Source organism: Peromyscus leucopus, chromosome 9, assembly GCF_004664715.2.
Source record: "Peromyscus leucopus breed LL Stock chromosome 9, UCI_PerLeu_2.1, whole genome shotgun sequence".
Lineage (NCBI taxonomy): Eukaryota > Metazoa > Chordata > Mammalia > Rodentia > Cricetidae > Peromyscus > Peromyscus leucopus.
The window spans coordinates 69,256,073-69,270,470 of record NC_051070.1 but is presented as its reverse complement, the minus strand read 5'-3'; the positions used below and the strand labels follow the sequence as shown (position 1 = coordinate 69,270,470).

Here is a 14,398-nt window from a genome sequence, read left to right as displayed (position 1 = left end):
AACAGCTTACTGTCTCCTGAAGTGGCCTGGCCCTCAGTGTAATCTTTCCACTTTCCTGGCTTCAAGAGCTCCGGGAGGCAGAAGTCAAGACTCTATACAAGAAAAAGGCAAAGAAAACCATTTGCACTCACTTCCCCCTGTGCTCAACTCCATCCATTGGTGATGGGGCATATGCTAGGCAAACACTGTTCCATTGAGCCATCACCCTTTAGCCCAGGTTGGCCTCAAAACTTTTGATCTTATCTCAGCCGCCCCCCCCCATGCTAGAACTAGGTACATGCCACTATGCTAGATGCCAGAATTTTAAAAAATATTTATTCTTATGTGTATGAGTGTTTTCTCTACACTTGTCTATGCACCACATTCATTCCTGGTACCAGAGGACGTCAGAAGGCATCGGAGCCCCTGGAACTGGAGTTACTTACAAAGGTTCTAAGCTGTGATGTGGGTGCTGGGAATAGAACCTGGGTCCTGTGTAAGAGCAGCAAGTACTGTTAACTGCTGAGCCATCTCTCCAGGCTCTCCTTTATCTACTTCCTGAATGCCGAAACTACAGATGCTAGCCCATGGGTCCAGTCCATCTTACTCTCATTCTTTTTACATAATTTTTATTCTGTGTACATAGGCCACACTCCAGAGGGACCAGAAGTCAATTCATGGGAGTTGGGTCTCTCCTTCTACCATGTGGGTTCTGGGGGTTGAACTCAGGTCATCAGGCTTGGCAGCCAAATGCCTTTACTTGCTGAACCCACCTCACTGGTCCCTGTCTTATCCTTGTTGGGTTCTTGGTGACCAGAGCTATCCAGAGCAAAGAGCTCAGATCAGCTGTCCAAGCCTGACCCTTACCTTGCAACTTCCATCTCACAGAGAGATCCTAACTTACTGTTCTTCCCCTTTCTCCATCTCAGTACTGGTATGTTAGTAAACATGGAGTGTAGAAGTTAGCCATAGTCTCCCTATTGCTGTACCCTTGACACCATCCCACCAGTCACCAGCAATCGCAAGCTGTAAAGACAAGTATTAAGAGGGGCAATCTTCTAGTAAAAAGGGCATATGGGGACTCCGTGTTGACACAGGGTAGCTGGTTGCTCCCCTGCTGCAGCCTGTCCCTCTGGCAAGAAGTTTTGGGGAGTCCCAGGCAGTATTAGCATAGACCTAGATGGGAAGGAGCCCATAGCGGAGAAAATGGAGAAAAGACCAAAGTAGAGTTAGATGCGTTTCCTCTATTCAGGACCAAGAGGCTGAGTGTACAGCTGTACAAGCTTGCCTTTTCCCCAACCCAGTGGGAAAATGTCCTGCTCACAGGACCCTTGTAGTTACTCATTCAATAGTTCAGAAGTCTCAGCTGGAAATGAGCAACCCAAATCTCAGAACGTTTCTCCAAAAACACATTTCCCCAACTGTACGTATCTATTCTCTTTCCTCACTTGGGAGACCCTGTCCAGTAATTCCCAGAATGGCCGGCACAGTGATCCTTGATCCCAGAATCGACCCCAAAAGTGGGTCTTCTGTCCTCAGGAGTCCATCATTTCCAGACTCACTTGTTAATGGTACAAAGACACTTTAACAATACAGATGCGGAAGTCAGACCAATGCACCAAAACCATATGGAGTTCCACTCAATTTTCAAGGCATACTTACAAATGAACTTATAACAAATATCAAAGTAAGAAACACAATACACTCACAAAATATCTGAACCAATTGTTATTTATTGCTAGATTTAAACTTTTTTTTAAGTGTCCAAGAAATAGATCACATAGGAAAAGACACTCATAAAGGCAGGGAACAATCTTATCACTTACAAAGTGCCACAAAGTTGAGAAATGTAGGTTGCTAATAACTCTGAAGTACTCTTGATGAACAGGCAGAAACCACTGAACGCTCAGTGTAATGAAAAGAACAGACCATTTAGGCGGCTATGAAAACACTCACAAGGGGATGGAGCTCTTGTCAACCTGCTCATCAAATGCACTGAACGTCCAGCCAGTGAGTGAGCTGACTTTTAAGACATCTGGCTTCGGGTGAATTCAAGTTTCAGCCAAGCGGACTAGAACCAAGTCAAACCGTTCTGTTCTCTCCGGCTTCCGCAAAGCCTTGAGTTGTGGGGCTGTAGCAGATCCAAGGCAGGATCCCTTTAAGAGGTGGGCCTCAAATGATAAGCTACTGCTAGGGAACTAAGTGTAAAAGTCACCTGAGAAAAAAAAGGAGTCGGAGGGAGGGGCACAGGCGCACGCGGACACACATGTATCCACACATGCTGGGCTAGAGGGCTCAGTGCACTTCAACCCAGGAGCTGGGCTAGCCTGAAGCTTCCTGGACATCCCACCCAGAAAGTTTCATACCCAGAGACCTGCTCATGACGTCCCCCCAGCTAAGCAAAACAGCAACCCAGGACAGGCCCCACTCAGCCTCCCCAGGTCCCTGAGAAACAGGCAACACAGGCAGTAGGACCCCCCCCCCCCCAGAGCTGGTCCCCGTCCCAGCAGACAGATGGGGGAGCTCTCTAGTCCTTAGGGAGACAGCCAAGAAATGACTCATGTCATTAAGTCCAGGGCTTCCAGCCCTTCATGCAGACCAAGATAGGACACTGTGGGAAAAGCCTGGCTGACCCCGGGTGTAGGGTACAACAGACTGGGGGTGGTTTCTGTGATGCCCTCTGGTGTGATCCAGCACTAGCACACTGCTCGACTAATAACAGAAACATACACTGGAAATATACATCAGAAGCCGATGTTGATAAAGTACTGGAACCCGCCCACGTGTGCTCCGAGGCACAGGCTGAACACGAGGAAGGCCAGTCAACCCTCCTGGCACACAGAAGGTCGGTCCCTCCTCCACAGCCTATTTGGAATGTTAGGATCTTTGGGTCTCTGGCCTTTGGGGCCTCCCCAGAGAACTCTTCACAAGGACTGCAGAGTGCATTCCTCGCCTCGGCTGGCCAGAGAATTTCTCCACAGGGGTGATGGCGGCGGCGGCGGCGGCCAGACAGCTCAGATATAGTTGGTGGGGGGCTGTCGGGCACTGAGTCGCTGCATGTGACAGCCATGGCAGAGCAGATGTCCATCGAGGGGGAAGCAGCAGCAGCCTTCCTCGTCGCTCAGCTGCATACGGCAGTCCTAAGGAAGAAGGCAACGAATTCGCAGCAGCTCGGGGTTCCCTGCACACCGAGGCCATCTTGGGGGAGTCTGCCCTGCTCAGGAGCCGACTAGCCAATGACTAGGAAGAATGCCCCACCCCCAGGCAGGGTGAAGACCCCAGAGACACTTCATCTGGACACCAGGTGTCGCTGCTGTTGCAGAAAATAATGACCCAAGCCCCATCTCCAGCAGTTAGTCCACGCTGGGGAAGCCACCTTCAAGAGATCTCAACAATGAGGACCAGGAAGAGTAGCTGGAGGACAAAGGAGGCTGGACACAGGTCACAACAGTGTCCTAGTTCTCCGTGTCCTGCATCACTTCCACAGACGCCCAGTTATTCCCAAGACTGACTCCCCCTCCCAAACTCCCATTTTCCTCCATCAGCCCCAAATCCAATCCTTACCTCACAGTGGTAGCACTCAAAGTGATAATCACGGTCCATGGATATCACCCTCACAATGTCCTCACAACCCTGAAACACGGAGAGCCCCACGGGGGTGGGGGGTGGGGGATGAGTACAGCATACTGTCCCTCAAAGTCGTCATCCCAGCCACAGAAACCCCACCCACCCCACCCCTGCTCCAACAGGCAGATAGATCCTACAAAGGCCTCTCTGCAGTTAGATGCAATCCCATGTAGCTTTGAGATGTTTGAGCAACTCCTACCAAAAATGCTATCCCTAACCACGGCACTGCTCCAGGACAGTGCCACACAGCTCTCTCTCTAACGAGGTGCTCGGCCTTACCTGCTACCCACACGCGTGGAGAAGCAGGGAAGTGGGGAGGGGTGGGGAGTGGGGGGAAAGACATGGCTGAGCACAAGTCAGGCTAAGAAAGAGGTTTTTGGCTTTTCTCCGAGCACACCCTGTCCATACACAGCTCAAATAGTCTCTGACCCCGTGTTTTTGTTTTTGTTTTGTTTTTTACCAGCTTAAGGAATAGTTTCACCCTTTCCCAGTCCCTGTATCTGGTGACCTCGAGAGCCTTGTTCTCTGGACAGGGACAGAAGATATGGAGCCTGGGCCCAGCAAGACTATCAGGCATGTCTGGGTCCGGAAGTTTAGGTCAGGGCGGTGACCCCCAAGAGCAGAGTCACACGGGAAATCTTCACGGAATGTGCATTCCTCAGAAGTACCACTTCCCAAGGGAGGCCAGGCTGCATGTCCCCACCTCCTCCCAAGGGGCAACAGTACTGGCTGCCCTGCGGAACTCAGACATACTGACCTCTGACGGGAGGATGGGTTGTCCACAGGCCGCACATTTGGGGGCGTAATTTCTGAAAGAGAGAAGACAGTGTAAGCTGAGGTTGAGGGGTCCCTGGGCCCAGTCCCCTATCTCCCGCCAACCCTGGGTTAGACTCACTTGTGGTAATCAGTGACACAGTACACCTGGTTGGAGAAGTCCACTGTGAAGGGGACGCCATCCAGGCACTTGTTACAAACGACGCATCGGAAGCAGCCCGGGTGGTAAGATTTCCCCATGGCCTGTAGGATCTGGCTTGCGGGGTGGGAGGAGGATCAGTCTCCGTTCAGTCTGCTCCAGCTACCCATTATGTTCCTTTCCAACCCCCTCCTGTCCTAGAAGAATGCTACAGAATTTGAGTGGACCCAGGCGGCTTAAAATAGAGGGAAAACAAAACAAAACAAAAAAACAACCCAATCCCTGAAAAAGGTCTCAGAAATTTCCAGGCCTGTGGATTTTTGTTGCTATTTCTTGGAGACAGGGTCAAAGGTGTCTTAGACTGGCCTTAAAAATAGTTGAGGATGACCTTGAACTCCAGATCCCCTTGCCTCACTTCCAGAGAACTGAAGTAACAGGTGTGCATGCACCATCATGCCTGGTGTGTATGGTGCTGAGGATGGAACCCAGGGCTGGTCATGTACGGCATTCGCTCGACTAACAGAACAACAGCCTCAGGCCACACCTAATCTTTTATTACATTTCAGGTGGGTGCCAGAATTTTTATTTATTTTTCCATCCTTCCCAGGTATCTACTAGATGGCCATAGTTAAGAATCACCAATCTTGCCTGGCGGTGGTGGCGGGCACACCTTTAATCCCAGCACTCGGGAGGCAGAGCCAAGTGGATCTCTGTGAGTTCGAGGCCAGCCTGGTCTACAAAGCGAGTTCCAGAAAAGGCACAAAGCTACACAGAGAAACCCTGTCTCGGGAAAAAAAAAAAAAAAAAAAAAAAAAAAAAAATCACCAATCTAATTTTTTTCATGCTTTCTTTGTTTTTCAAGACACCAGAACACCCTACTCTGTAGACCAGGCTAGCCTCGAACCACAGAGAGTCACCTGCCTCTGCTGGGACTAAAGGTATGTACCACCAAGCCCAGCTCCAATTCCTCCTTTTTTATGCAGAAAACTGAGTTCCAAATGTTTCCATCCAGCTCCAGCTCAGGCTGGAGGGCAGGCTATGTTGCAGTCAGGGAGGGGACAGATCCCAGAAGCCCCGCAGGGTGAGACTAGGGTCCCAAATGCTCTCACAGGCAGCGGGGTAGGCAACGTGGCGCCGCTCTGGGGAGGAACCTTGGCCGCCTGCTCTTATGTTTCCGAAGCTACCAGCTCCCCTCACTCCCAGGTCCCAGCTGAAGGCGCACGCATTGCTTACCTTCTCTAAAATCAAGTGGCCACAGACACAGCACTTCTCAGCTGCCTCCTGAAACCCTGAAAACTAGAGAAGGGACGAAAGGAGGTCTTCACCAAGCTGGGAATAACAATGGGACCCAACCCGACCGGCCACCAAAGAGTGGCCCCTGCTCGCTCACCAGGTAATCTTCCTCACAGTAGACAGAGCCGTTGACACTGTAGAAAGCCTTGCATCGCAAAGTTCGTCCTAGAAGCAGCAGACAAGGGGGGCTGGAGCCTATCTTTGGAGCCCACACATAGGGCTTTTCCTCCTCTGGTCCCAGCTCCCCAGTGTTGCACAGGACAGTTGGACCTGGCCCTTAAAGCTTTCCCTCCTAACTGCTCTCTAGTCTTCCTTCCCAAACAAAAACACCAACACCATATGCATGTGGAGACTGAGGCAGGAGGATCAAGAGTGTAAGGTCAGCTTGGCCTACACAGTAAAGCCTGCCTTTACCCTACACAAGGGGGGGCAGGGGATAGGTATAAAAATCCCATGATACAATTCCAACTGGCTTTGGCCTCATTGCAGCCAAACAACCTTTCTGTTCCCTGCTCCTCTAGCTCCAAAGCTGTCGGCCACCCACACCACTTCCGTGCATGGGGAGCTGGCGGAGAGAGCCAACCAAGGTCAGGAAGGCTGGTGTGCCTGGTAAGCAGCGCTGACCGGGTGTGACTTGATTTGCAGGGAGTATTCACTGGTGCTAGGCCTTGCGCTCTGGGACCTTCTGACCTAGGGTCTTTGTTTCAATAGGTATCCGGCTCACGTCTGTCTAGCTCCTTCCTGCCACAGCCTCTATGGTGGTCAGGACATCTTGGGAGTTACTGCTTTGTATGGGGGCTCAGAGGAATGCAAGCGTCCTCGGGGTCGGAGGCAGCCCGCGATTCTTCCTCAGGTCACCATGGGCAGTCTGTTTCCCTTTAGACCAACATCCGCAAAGCTACTCACTCCCTACCCTAAGGTGTAAGTGGTCACGGATAAGCAAGGCGTGAGAGCTGGGGTGAAGAATGGGCAAGTTTCCCATTGAATCCCCTCTGCTGGGGGTGGGGGTGGGGGTTGTCCAGAAAAGCTCACTTACATGACTTGGGAGAGAAAAGGAGAGGACATACCCGGAAGAGGCCCAATGAAAAGGACAGCCAGATCAGCCCAGAGAGATGCAGGCAGAAGCTGGGGGAGGAAGAGAAAAGCTGAGTGCTGGAGTCAGACAGGCAGAGATAGGAGATTACAGGGTTAGCCAAAGAATCAGAATGGGTAAGCAGTGGTAAACGGATAATGAGAGGTGAGGGAGGGTGTGGTGGGGGAGCACCCCACAGAGGGCCTCCTGAGCTAACAGCAGCAGCAGACATTCCTGGAGTGTGATGTCATCAGCTTGGCATGGCCTGGTGGCCTCCACTCCAGTGAGGTGGCTGAACTCTGACCAGCCAAGAGAAAACCCCCCTCCCTGCCCACCCCCCAGCTCCCCATTCCCCCGGCCCACACCCGCCCTTCCCACATTCCAGTCTTTCACTGTCGCCCCAGGCAACTCTGCGGCCCAAGACCAAACCTCACCAAGAAGAGGTGGGGCGGGAGCCCAAGGCTTGGCCAGCAGGGAGGCACAAGGAGAAGGGAGGTTCTGGAAGACTAGAGAACTCAGCGGACCCAGGAGAGGGAAAGCCAGGCGGCACTCAGACAGGCACGTAGGAGAGACAGGGTAGCCAGGGTAGCTACGGGTCCTGACAGGTGCTCCTTTCCATGAAAGCGGTCGGCCGGTGGGGGGAAGGGGGTGCTGGGGGAGGGGGGCTTCTGTCGCAGGTGGACGGACTCACCACAGGAGCAGCAGACAAAGCACTGGGTGTGGTAGAGGCTGTCCAGGGCCTGGCAGGCATTGCTCTGCCCGTAGATCCCTTTGTTACACTTGATACAGGTGCCTGAGGGGAGAAGAGCTGGTCAGTGTCACACCTCACTTCCCCAGCTCGAACCCGGGCACCCCCAAGCTCTCCTGAACGTGCCTGACTGACGCCATGCCGAAGGACGCCGTCCCCTCAGTGTCTGAGGGTAACTAGAAATGGGAGGCAGTGGGTGGAGGAGGATCTTGCACCTCCTCAACCTGTAGAATGCTCGCCCGCCATGTGTAAAAGCCCCGGGTTCCACCCCTGGCACCGAGGAAATGGATGTGATGGTGAACACTGGAATCCAGCAGTCAGGTAGAGGCAAGGGAATCCGGAGCTCAAGGTCACCTTGCTAAACAGCAGTTGAAGCTATGAGAACATGCCTCAAAAAAAAGAAAAAAGAAAGAAAGAAAGAAAAAAGGAAGGAAGGAAGGAAGGAAGGAAGGAAGGAAGGAAGGAAGGAAGGAAGGAAGGAAGGAAGGAAGGAAACAGGGTACAGCCAGATTTTGACTAGGCAGATCCATTCTTCACAATTAATGGCTATTCTCTGAACACCTATTTGGTGCTTGGCACAGAACCTAATTTTTTTTTAAAAAAAATTAAGTTCAAGATACTTTGTTTCTTTTCGGACAAGTGGGCAGGAAGTGGTGGGAGATCGAGATGCCTGTAAGCAGGGGCTCATCAGCACCTGTAAAAACTTGGTAAAGAAAGCAATCCAGGCCCTCGAATCTCTCTGCGACTTCAGTTTTTACCCGCCATAAAATTCGATCTGGCCCAGCAGAGGGTCTTCTGTGCAGATGGGCCCTGTGAACACTTCTCTAGGGAAGTCACTGCTGAGAACATGGTTGGTTGGAGCTTCAGGGGCCAGGAATGTGTGTGTGGGGGGGGGGTTGTTAGCAGACCATAGCATGGCCTTCCTGCCACATGAACCAGGACTTAGCTGCTCTTCCCTGGCACTCGCCACTAACATACCTACTACACCTGGTTCTGGAACCAGCCTTTCCTGGGTGTGTTCATCCTTCCCTCCACTCCCCAATTCCAGGCCCATGACTGAGGGCTAAGACCTGTCTTTGGGGAGCAGATCCCAACGGGCCTGCCCCACCTTCCCCCCTCGGCACACTGCCACGCTCCCTGCCTGTTGGGGCCCATCCCAGTCTTTGCCCAGGGGCTTTGGGAGCTGGTGCAGCAGCTGCGGCATCTGATGGGCCCGGGCCTGTCCTGTTCCCACCCTCTGGCAGCTGGGCAGAGCTGAGGCCAAGGAAGAGGGCCCCTCACTAGAGACAAGCAGTGAAAGGCGCCATCAGGCTAGCATTGGGTCAGAGGCAACCTGGCCTCATCTCTGAGTTCAAAGGGGCTCCTCCTTCCTCATGACCAGAGAAACTTGCCCAAGATGGCCATGCGGGGTGTGTGTGTGTGTGTGTGTGTGTGTGTGTCCGGTCGGAGCCACGGACAGTGTGGAAAGAGGAAGATGCTCAGGCATGTTTGCCTCCCCTCCGCTCACAGAACGTCCCACACCTAGCGTCTCCCTGCTAATTCATTCTACTGTACTTTCCAAGTTCCTTTCTTTGGGCTCTGATGGTTTAGCCAGTGAGACTTCCTCTCTTCCCAGGTCTCTCATGGGCCTCAAGAGGAAATGGTTAAATGGGCCCGGCCACGGTTCCCCTTGATCAAAGAGATTTAGATCATCTATTCTGAGACACCCCTCCCCCCTCTTCCCCAATAGGTGAAAGAAAAAAATGTGTGTGTGTTTATGTATTGAAATCTCAGTCCCTACCTGCCTACCACGGTATTACCTTTGAACTTCCTCCCAATTATCCTCTCTATCCCTATTTCTAGCCATGGGGGGGGGGGGGGTGGGGACTGGACGGGACAGGGAGGAACATGGTGGGAAACGGAGGGTACTTGGAAAACCAAGAGCCCCGGAGTTAGTGGGAGTGTCCTCCACATTCAAATCGTAACTGCTTTATATAATTAAGTACTATCTGTGGGGTTTGATTAACACCCCGCCGCCCAGCTTTAACAACCAATCAATACTTCTTGAAAAGAATATTGGAGAGGCTGTGTCCAGGTTTCCTCAACAGGAGCAGGAAAGTAGGTCTACTTGCTCCTGAATGCTGGTCAAGTTATGGGGGGCGGGGGGCGGCGGCGCTCAAAGTCAGTTAATACCTGGCAGTCACACAGAGCAGGTATCTACCCAAGGGTAATGGTCTCCAGGTGGTCATTGGTTTTGCCCTGCCTTCCGGAGGTACTGGCCTATTTTAAAAGGCCAGGGGCACACACCTCACCACCAGGACTAGGGAGAGCGGGGCAAGGCTTGAGTGCCCGCTTTCCATCCTAGGGAGTTCAGATCAACCACCCAGGCTCCGTTTCCCCGACAGCAGCCACGACTGCGCGGGAGCTGGCAAACACCCCCCAACTCAAACACCCGCTCCCCACCCCTCCGCCTGGCGGGCGTCGCCCACGGCACCTGGAGCGCCAGGGCAGGAGTCGGCACGCACGCGGCCGCCCGCCCCGCCCCCCGTGCATTCCCCGAATTCCTACGGGCGGAGCAAGGAGCGGGTGGGGGCGCGGCACGCCGGAGCTTGCAGGAACCCAGCCGCGAGGGGGGCGCGGGAGGATGCTCTCCGGGCCCCGCAGCGCCTCCTCCTTACAAGGCCTCCTACTGCGACAAGCCGAGGTGCTCCGATGTTTGAGAAAAATGGGTCTCCCGAGAAAGTCAGGAGTTGAATTGTCAGGAATCAGTAGCCCTGTCCCACTAGAAACCTGGCCAGAACGAGCAAGTGCTCTATGGTCCTCCCTCTTCCATCCCTCTGGCCTCTTTTCTAGTCCGGGGTCTCCGCCTGCACCCCCCGGCCACCGGTAATTTGGGCCGTCGGGGCGCTGGGAAACCGCATGCGTTGTCAGGTCTCTCGGGTCCCTAGCCTCATCTCTCCTACTCACCAAAGTAATCTTCTCTGGCCTCTGGCTCCCGCATCCGGACTCGGGAGGCCTCTGGAACGAAGGGACCAGGAGACTCCTCCAGACCCGACGGCTCAATCCCCGAGGGTTCCCCGCGGGCACCGGCTTCTCGCCCACCGGTAGCCACCGTCAAGCGCAGCAATGCTGTTAGCTCGTCCTGGTAACGGGCCCCCGCGGCGCAGTCCCCGTAGCCCGTCACCGAGTGTCGTCCGGGTTGCGCCCCACGTCTCTCCAAGGGCCCCGCTGTCCCCACCACGGCTCCGGCTAGAGCTCCGGGGCTGCCCAGGGCAGGGGGGTACGAGTGGCGACTCTCCTGGCAGCCGAACCCCACGGGCCGATGAGCGCACAGTCGGTCGAGGGCGGCATGGAGCTCCGGGTAGGCGGACGGAACCCCTCCAGAGGAGTAGCCCGCCGGAGCAGTAGTCAGGGGGAGGCCGAACAGGCACGGCCCCGCGGGCAGCGGGCTCCCGTGGCGCTGGTCGTAGCCCATGCTGATGCCGCTGGTCCGATTGCTGCACGGCCGGCTACCTCCGGCTCCGCTGGCCCCCGCCCCGTCCAGCAGCAGGCTGCCCCGGGGGCTCGACGGCTTGCTCGCATCGCTGGCCGAGCTACTGGCGAAGCTGGAGCGAGGGCTGAGGGCCGGGGCCGTGGTCTCCAGCCGAAAATCAGGAGGCAACGAGGGAGGTAGAGGCAAGGCTCGAGTGGGCGGCGGCCCCCCAGGAAAGGAGCCTTCGAAGCGCGGCGCCTCAAAGGAGCCGCGTGCGTTCCGCTCGGCGTCCAGGGACCCTGGCTCCCTGGGCGGCTCCAAAGGTTCATCCCCAGGTCCCCCATTAGCTCCTCGGTGTCCTGATTTCCTAGGTCCCCCCAACGCACTCAGGCGCCCCTTGCCTGCTCCGGGGGTCCCATCAGACCCAGACCGGCTCGCTTCACCCTTTCTGCGGCCGAACTTGGCGCTGCCGGAATCCGAGAGTCTCAACTTCTCTAGCAGGCGACTGGCTTTCTCCCCTAACCGCTCCATGCCCTCGGATCTGGGGCCTGCAGCCCCCTCCCCGCCCGGCACGCTGCAGCGTTTCGGCCCAAGGCCGGGCTTGGGTTCCCCCGGGCTCGGATTCCCGGGGTGCAAGCGACGCACGACGGCTCAGCGGGCGGCCCAGGTGCCGGGCTCCCGCGATCCCGAAGCATGCCCCGGCGAGAGGGTCGGCGCACGGCTGGCAGGGCCCACGGCAGCAGCCGTCCTCCGCAGGTCTGTCCACGCGTCGGCTCGCGCCACCGCCCGCCCGCCGGCCCGGCCCGCCCCCCTGGCTCTCACTCGCACCGACCCAACTTCTCCAAACTTTTGTCTGCCTAGCCGGATCTACTTTCCGGGAAGGGCGGAGCGCGGTGTGCACCCCGGGTTGGCGTGTCCGCGCAAGGATTTTCTGCATCGCAGGAAGGACACTGTGGTAACTGCCCCCGAGGTGGAGGGCTGCCGGCAGGACGTGAAAGGTCAAGGGGCAGACTGGGCAGCTGCGACCATAAAATTCAAGAGTTGCAGCAGGAAAGAGTTGGGGGTGGGGGGGGAGATGAGTGAAAGGGAACTCTTTGTTTACAGTTGGAATGTGCGGAGGGGCACTGTGGAATGTATCCATCAACGATGGGCAGAAGGGGCATGTTCTCCACAGACATCGTGACACTGTTCTTAGAGAGAGGACGGAGGGGGGGATGGAGAGAGGGGGCACAGAAGTGATAAGACAGGGAGATAATAACTGTAGGAGGAAGATGAGAAGTGGATACTTGGGAGGTTCAGAGACCTCCTAAAGATAGCTCTGAGAAGTAATGAATCGCAGGCAAGAAGTGTGGGAGCTGTAAGGACCGACGGATTCATAAACCAGGGAAAGGACAAGTTGGTCCTGATAGCCTGCAAGACAAAAAGATGAACTGCACTAAAAAGAACTTCTGGACCCACGGTTCTTTGATGGTGGAGTGGGAGGATGCAAGATTTATGTGCTTATGTGAAAAGGAGCGAGGAAAATGATGGGGGCTGATCCCTGCCTCAAGAGGGACAGAGGAGGATTTAGTGTGTACATAAAAACACTGAGGAGAAGGTTTGGGACTAACGCACCTTTAAGGGAGAAAGAGAGAGAGAGAGAGAGAGAGAGAGAGAGAGAGAGAGAGAGACCCGGAGAGACACCCCCTGGTGTTGGGAAGTGAAACTTTTAGCAAATATTTTAGGTGACTAGAGATCGAAAGTATGGTTTTCAGCCAAGCGTACACCTTCCCCAAGCTCTGTCCCTCCCCGTGGCTTGGTCACAAGAGGTTGGTGAGAAAATGTATTAACTGAGGGGGAGTAGAAGATACAAGTGATCAGGGCGGAAAAGGGAAAGAAGTGATAACGACCCAATGATGAAGAATAAGGAAAGAAGGCTGGAGAGCTGGCTCAGCAGTTAAGAGCACAGGCTGCTCTTCCAGAGGACCCCGGTTCAATTCCCAGCACCCACATGGCAGCTCACAACTGTCTGGCATTCCAGTTCCAGGGGATACATCATCCATGCAGCCTAAACACCAATGCACATAAAATAAAGACAAATAAGTTCTTGCCAGGCATGAGGACGCACTTGGGAATTAAAGGTGTGCATGCACTACACCCAGCTTCCTTTTGTATTTAGGTACTATGAAGATTACACACACAAATCAACCATACGATTTTCATCTAAATATTTTGGATGAAACTTTTTATAATTTTAGTAACCATAGGAGTGGGGAAGAAAAGAAGGTACAGTGTTGCACACATATATTCACAGCCCTTAGAGGTCTGAACCAGGAGAATAGATGGATAGGTTGAAGTCAATCTGGGTGATGTAGTGAGTTCCAGGACAGCCTGGGCTACATAATCCTCTCTCTCAAAACACAAAAATAAGGCCAGGAGTTCTGGTACTTGGTATCCCAGCACTCAGGGAGGCATAGGCAGGAGGATCTCTGTGAGTTCAAGGCTGACCAGATTTACATAGCCAGTTCCAGACCAGCCAGGGCTACATGGTGTCTCAAAGCCACACCAAACAACATAGGAAGGGCAGGTGGCTTCTTTGGATAAGTTGCATTTTCTCCCACAATTCATTCCCCCCCATCAGCCTGTCCCTGGTCAAACCTACAGCTTCTCTCTGATCTTAACAATTTCCTCCCGGAAGACTGGAAACATTCCTAATGAGGTAACCTATTAGGTAGCAGCCTGCTGTGAGCAACCTTTTAAAGACAAGATGCGGGTCCCACCCCACCCCCACCTCCAGAAGAAAGGAGGATTTGGGTTCTTCCAGGTGTATCTGAACTGTGCACACACCTCTAATATTTAGAAGTTTTGACTTTGGGGCATGATGAAGATGAAAGTAATTTGTTGTTGTTTTTGGTGGGTTTTTTTGCTTTTGAAAAAGCAAGACAGGGTTTCTCTGTGTAGCTTTGCGCCTTTCCTGGAACTCACTTGTGGTAGCCCAGGCTGGCCCTGAACTCACACAGATCCGCCTGGCTCTGCCTCCCGAGTGCTGGGATTAAAGGCGTGCGCCACCACTGCCTGGCTGTTTTTGGTTTTTAATGATTTATTTTTATTTTATGTGCACTGGTGTTTTGTATAAATGTCTGTGTGAGGGTGTTGGATCCACTGAAAATGGAGTTACAGACATTTGTGAACCACCATGTGGGTGCTGGGAATTGAATTCAGGTCCTCTGGAAAAGCAACCAGTGCTCTTAACCACTGCGCCATCTCTCCACCCTTGTTGTTTAGTTTTTTTTTTTTTAAGATTTTTTTATTTATTTATTATGTATACAGCACATA

The 14,398-nt window shown here is 53.8% G+C and overlaps 1 protein-coding gene across 1 annotated transcript; it reads right to left on the bottom strand.

Moving 5' to 3' along the window:
- Positions 1-1,692: 1,692 nt before the first annotated feature.
- Ajuba (ajuba LIM protein) lies at positions 1,693-11,887 on the bottom strand. Its single transcript, XM_028892208.2, has 8 exons — positions 10,579-11,887; positions 7,576-7,677; positions 5,910-5,977; positions 5,753-5,815; positions 4,502-4,632; positions 4,364-4,415; positions 3,544-3,612; positions 1,693-3,119 (listed from the first exon to the last, which is right to left on the bottom strand). The coding sequence occupies exons 1-8, from the start codon at positions 11,612-11,614 to the stop codon at positions 2,994-2,996; spliced, it is 1,647 nt and encodes a 548-aa protein (XP_028748041.1). The 5' UTR covers positions 11,615-11,887; the 3' UTR covers positions 1,693-2,993.
- Between the last annotated feature and the right edge of the window lie 2,511 nt (positions 11,888-14,398).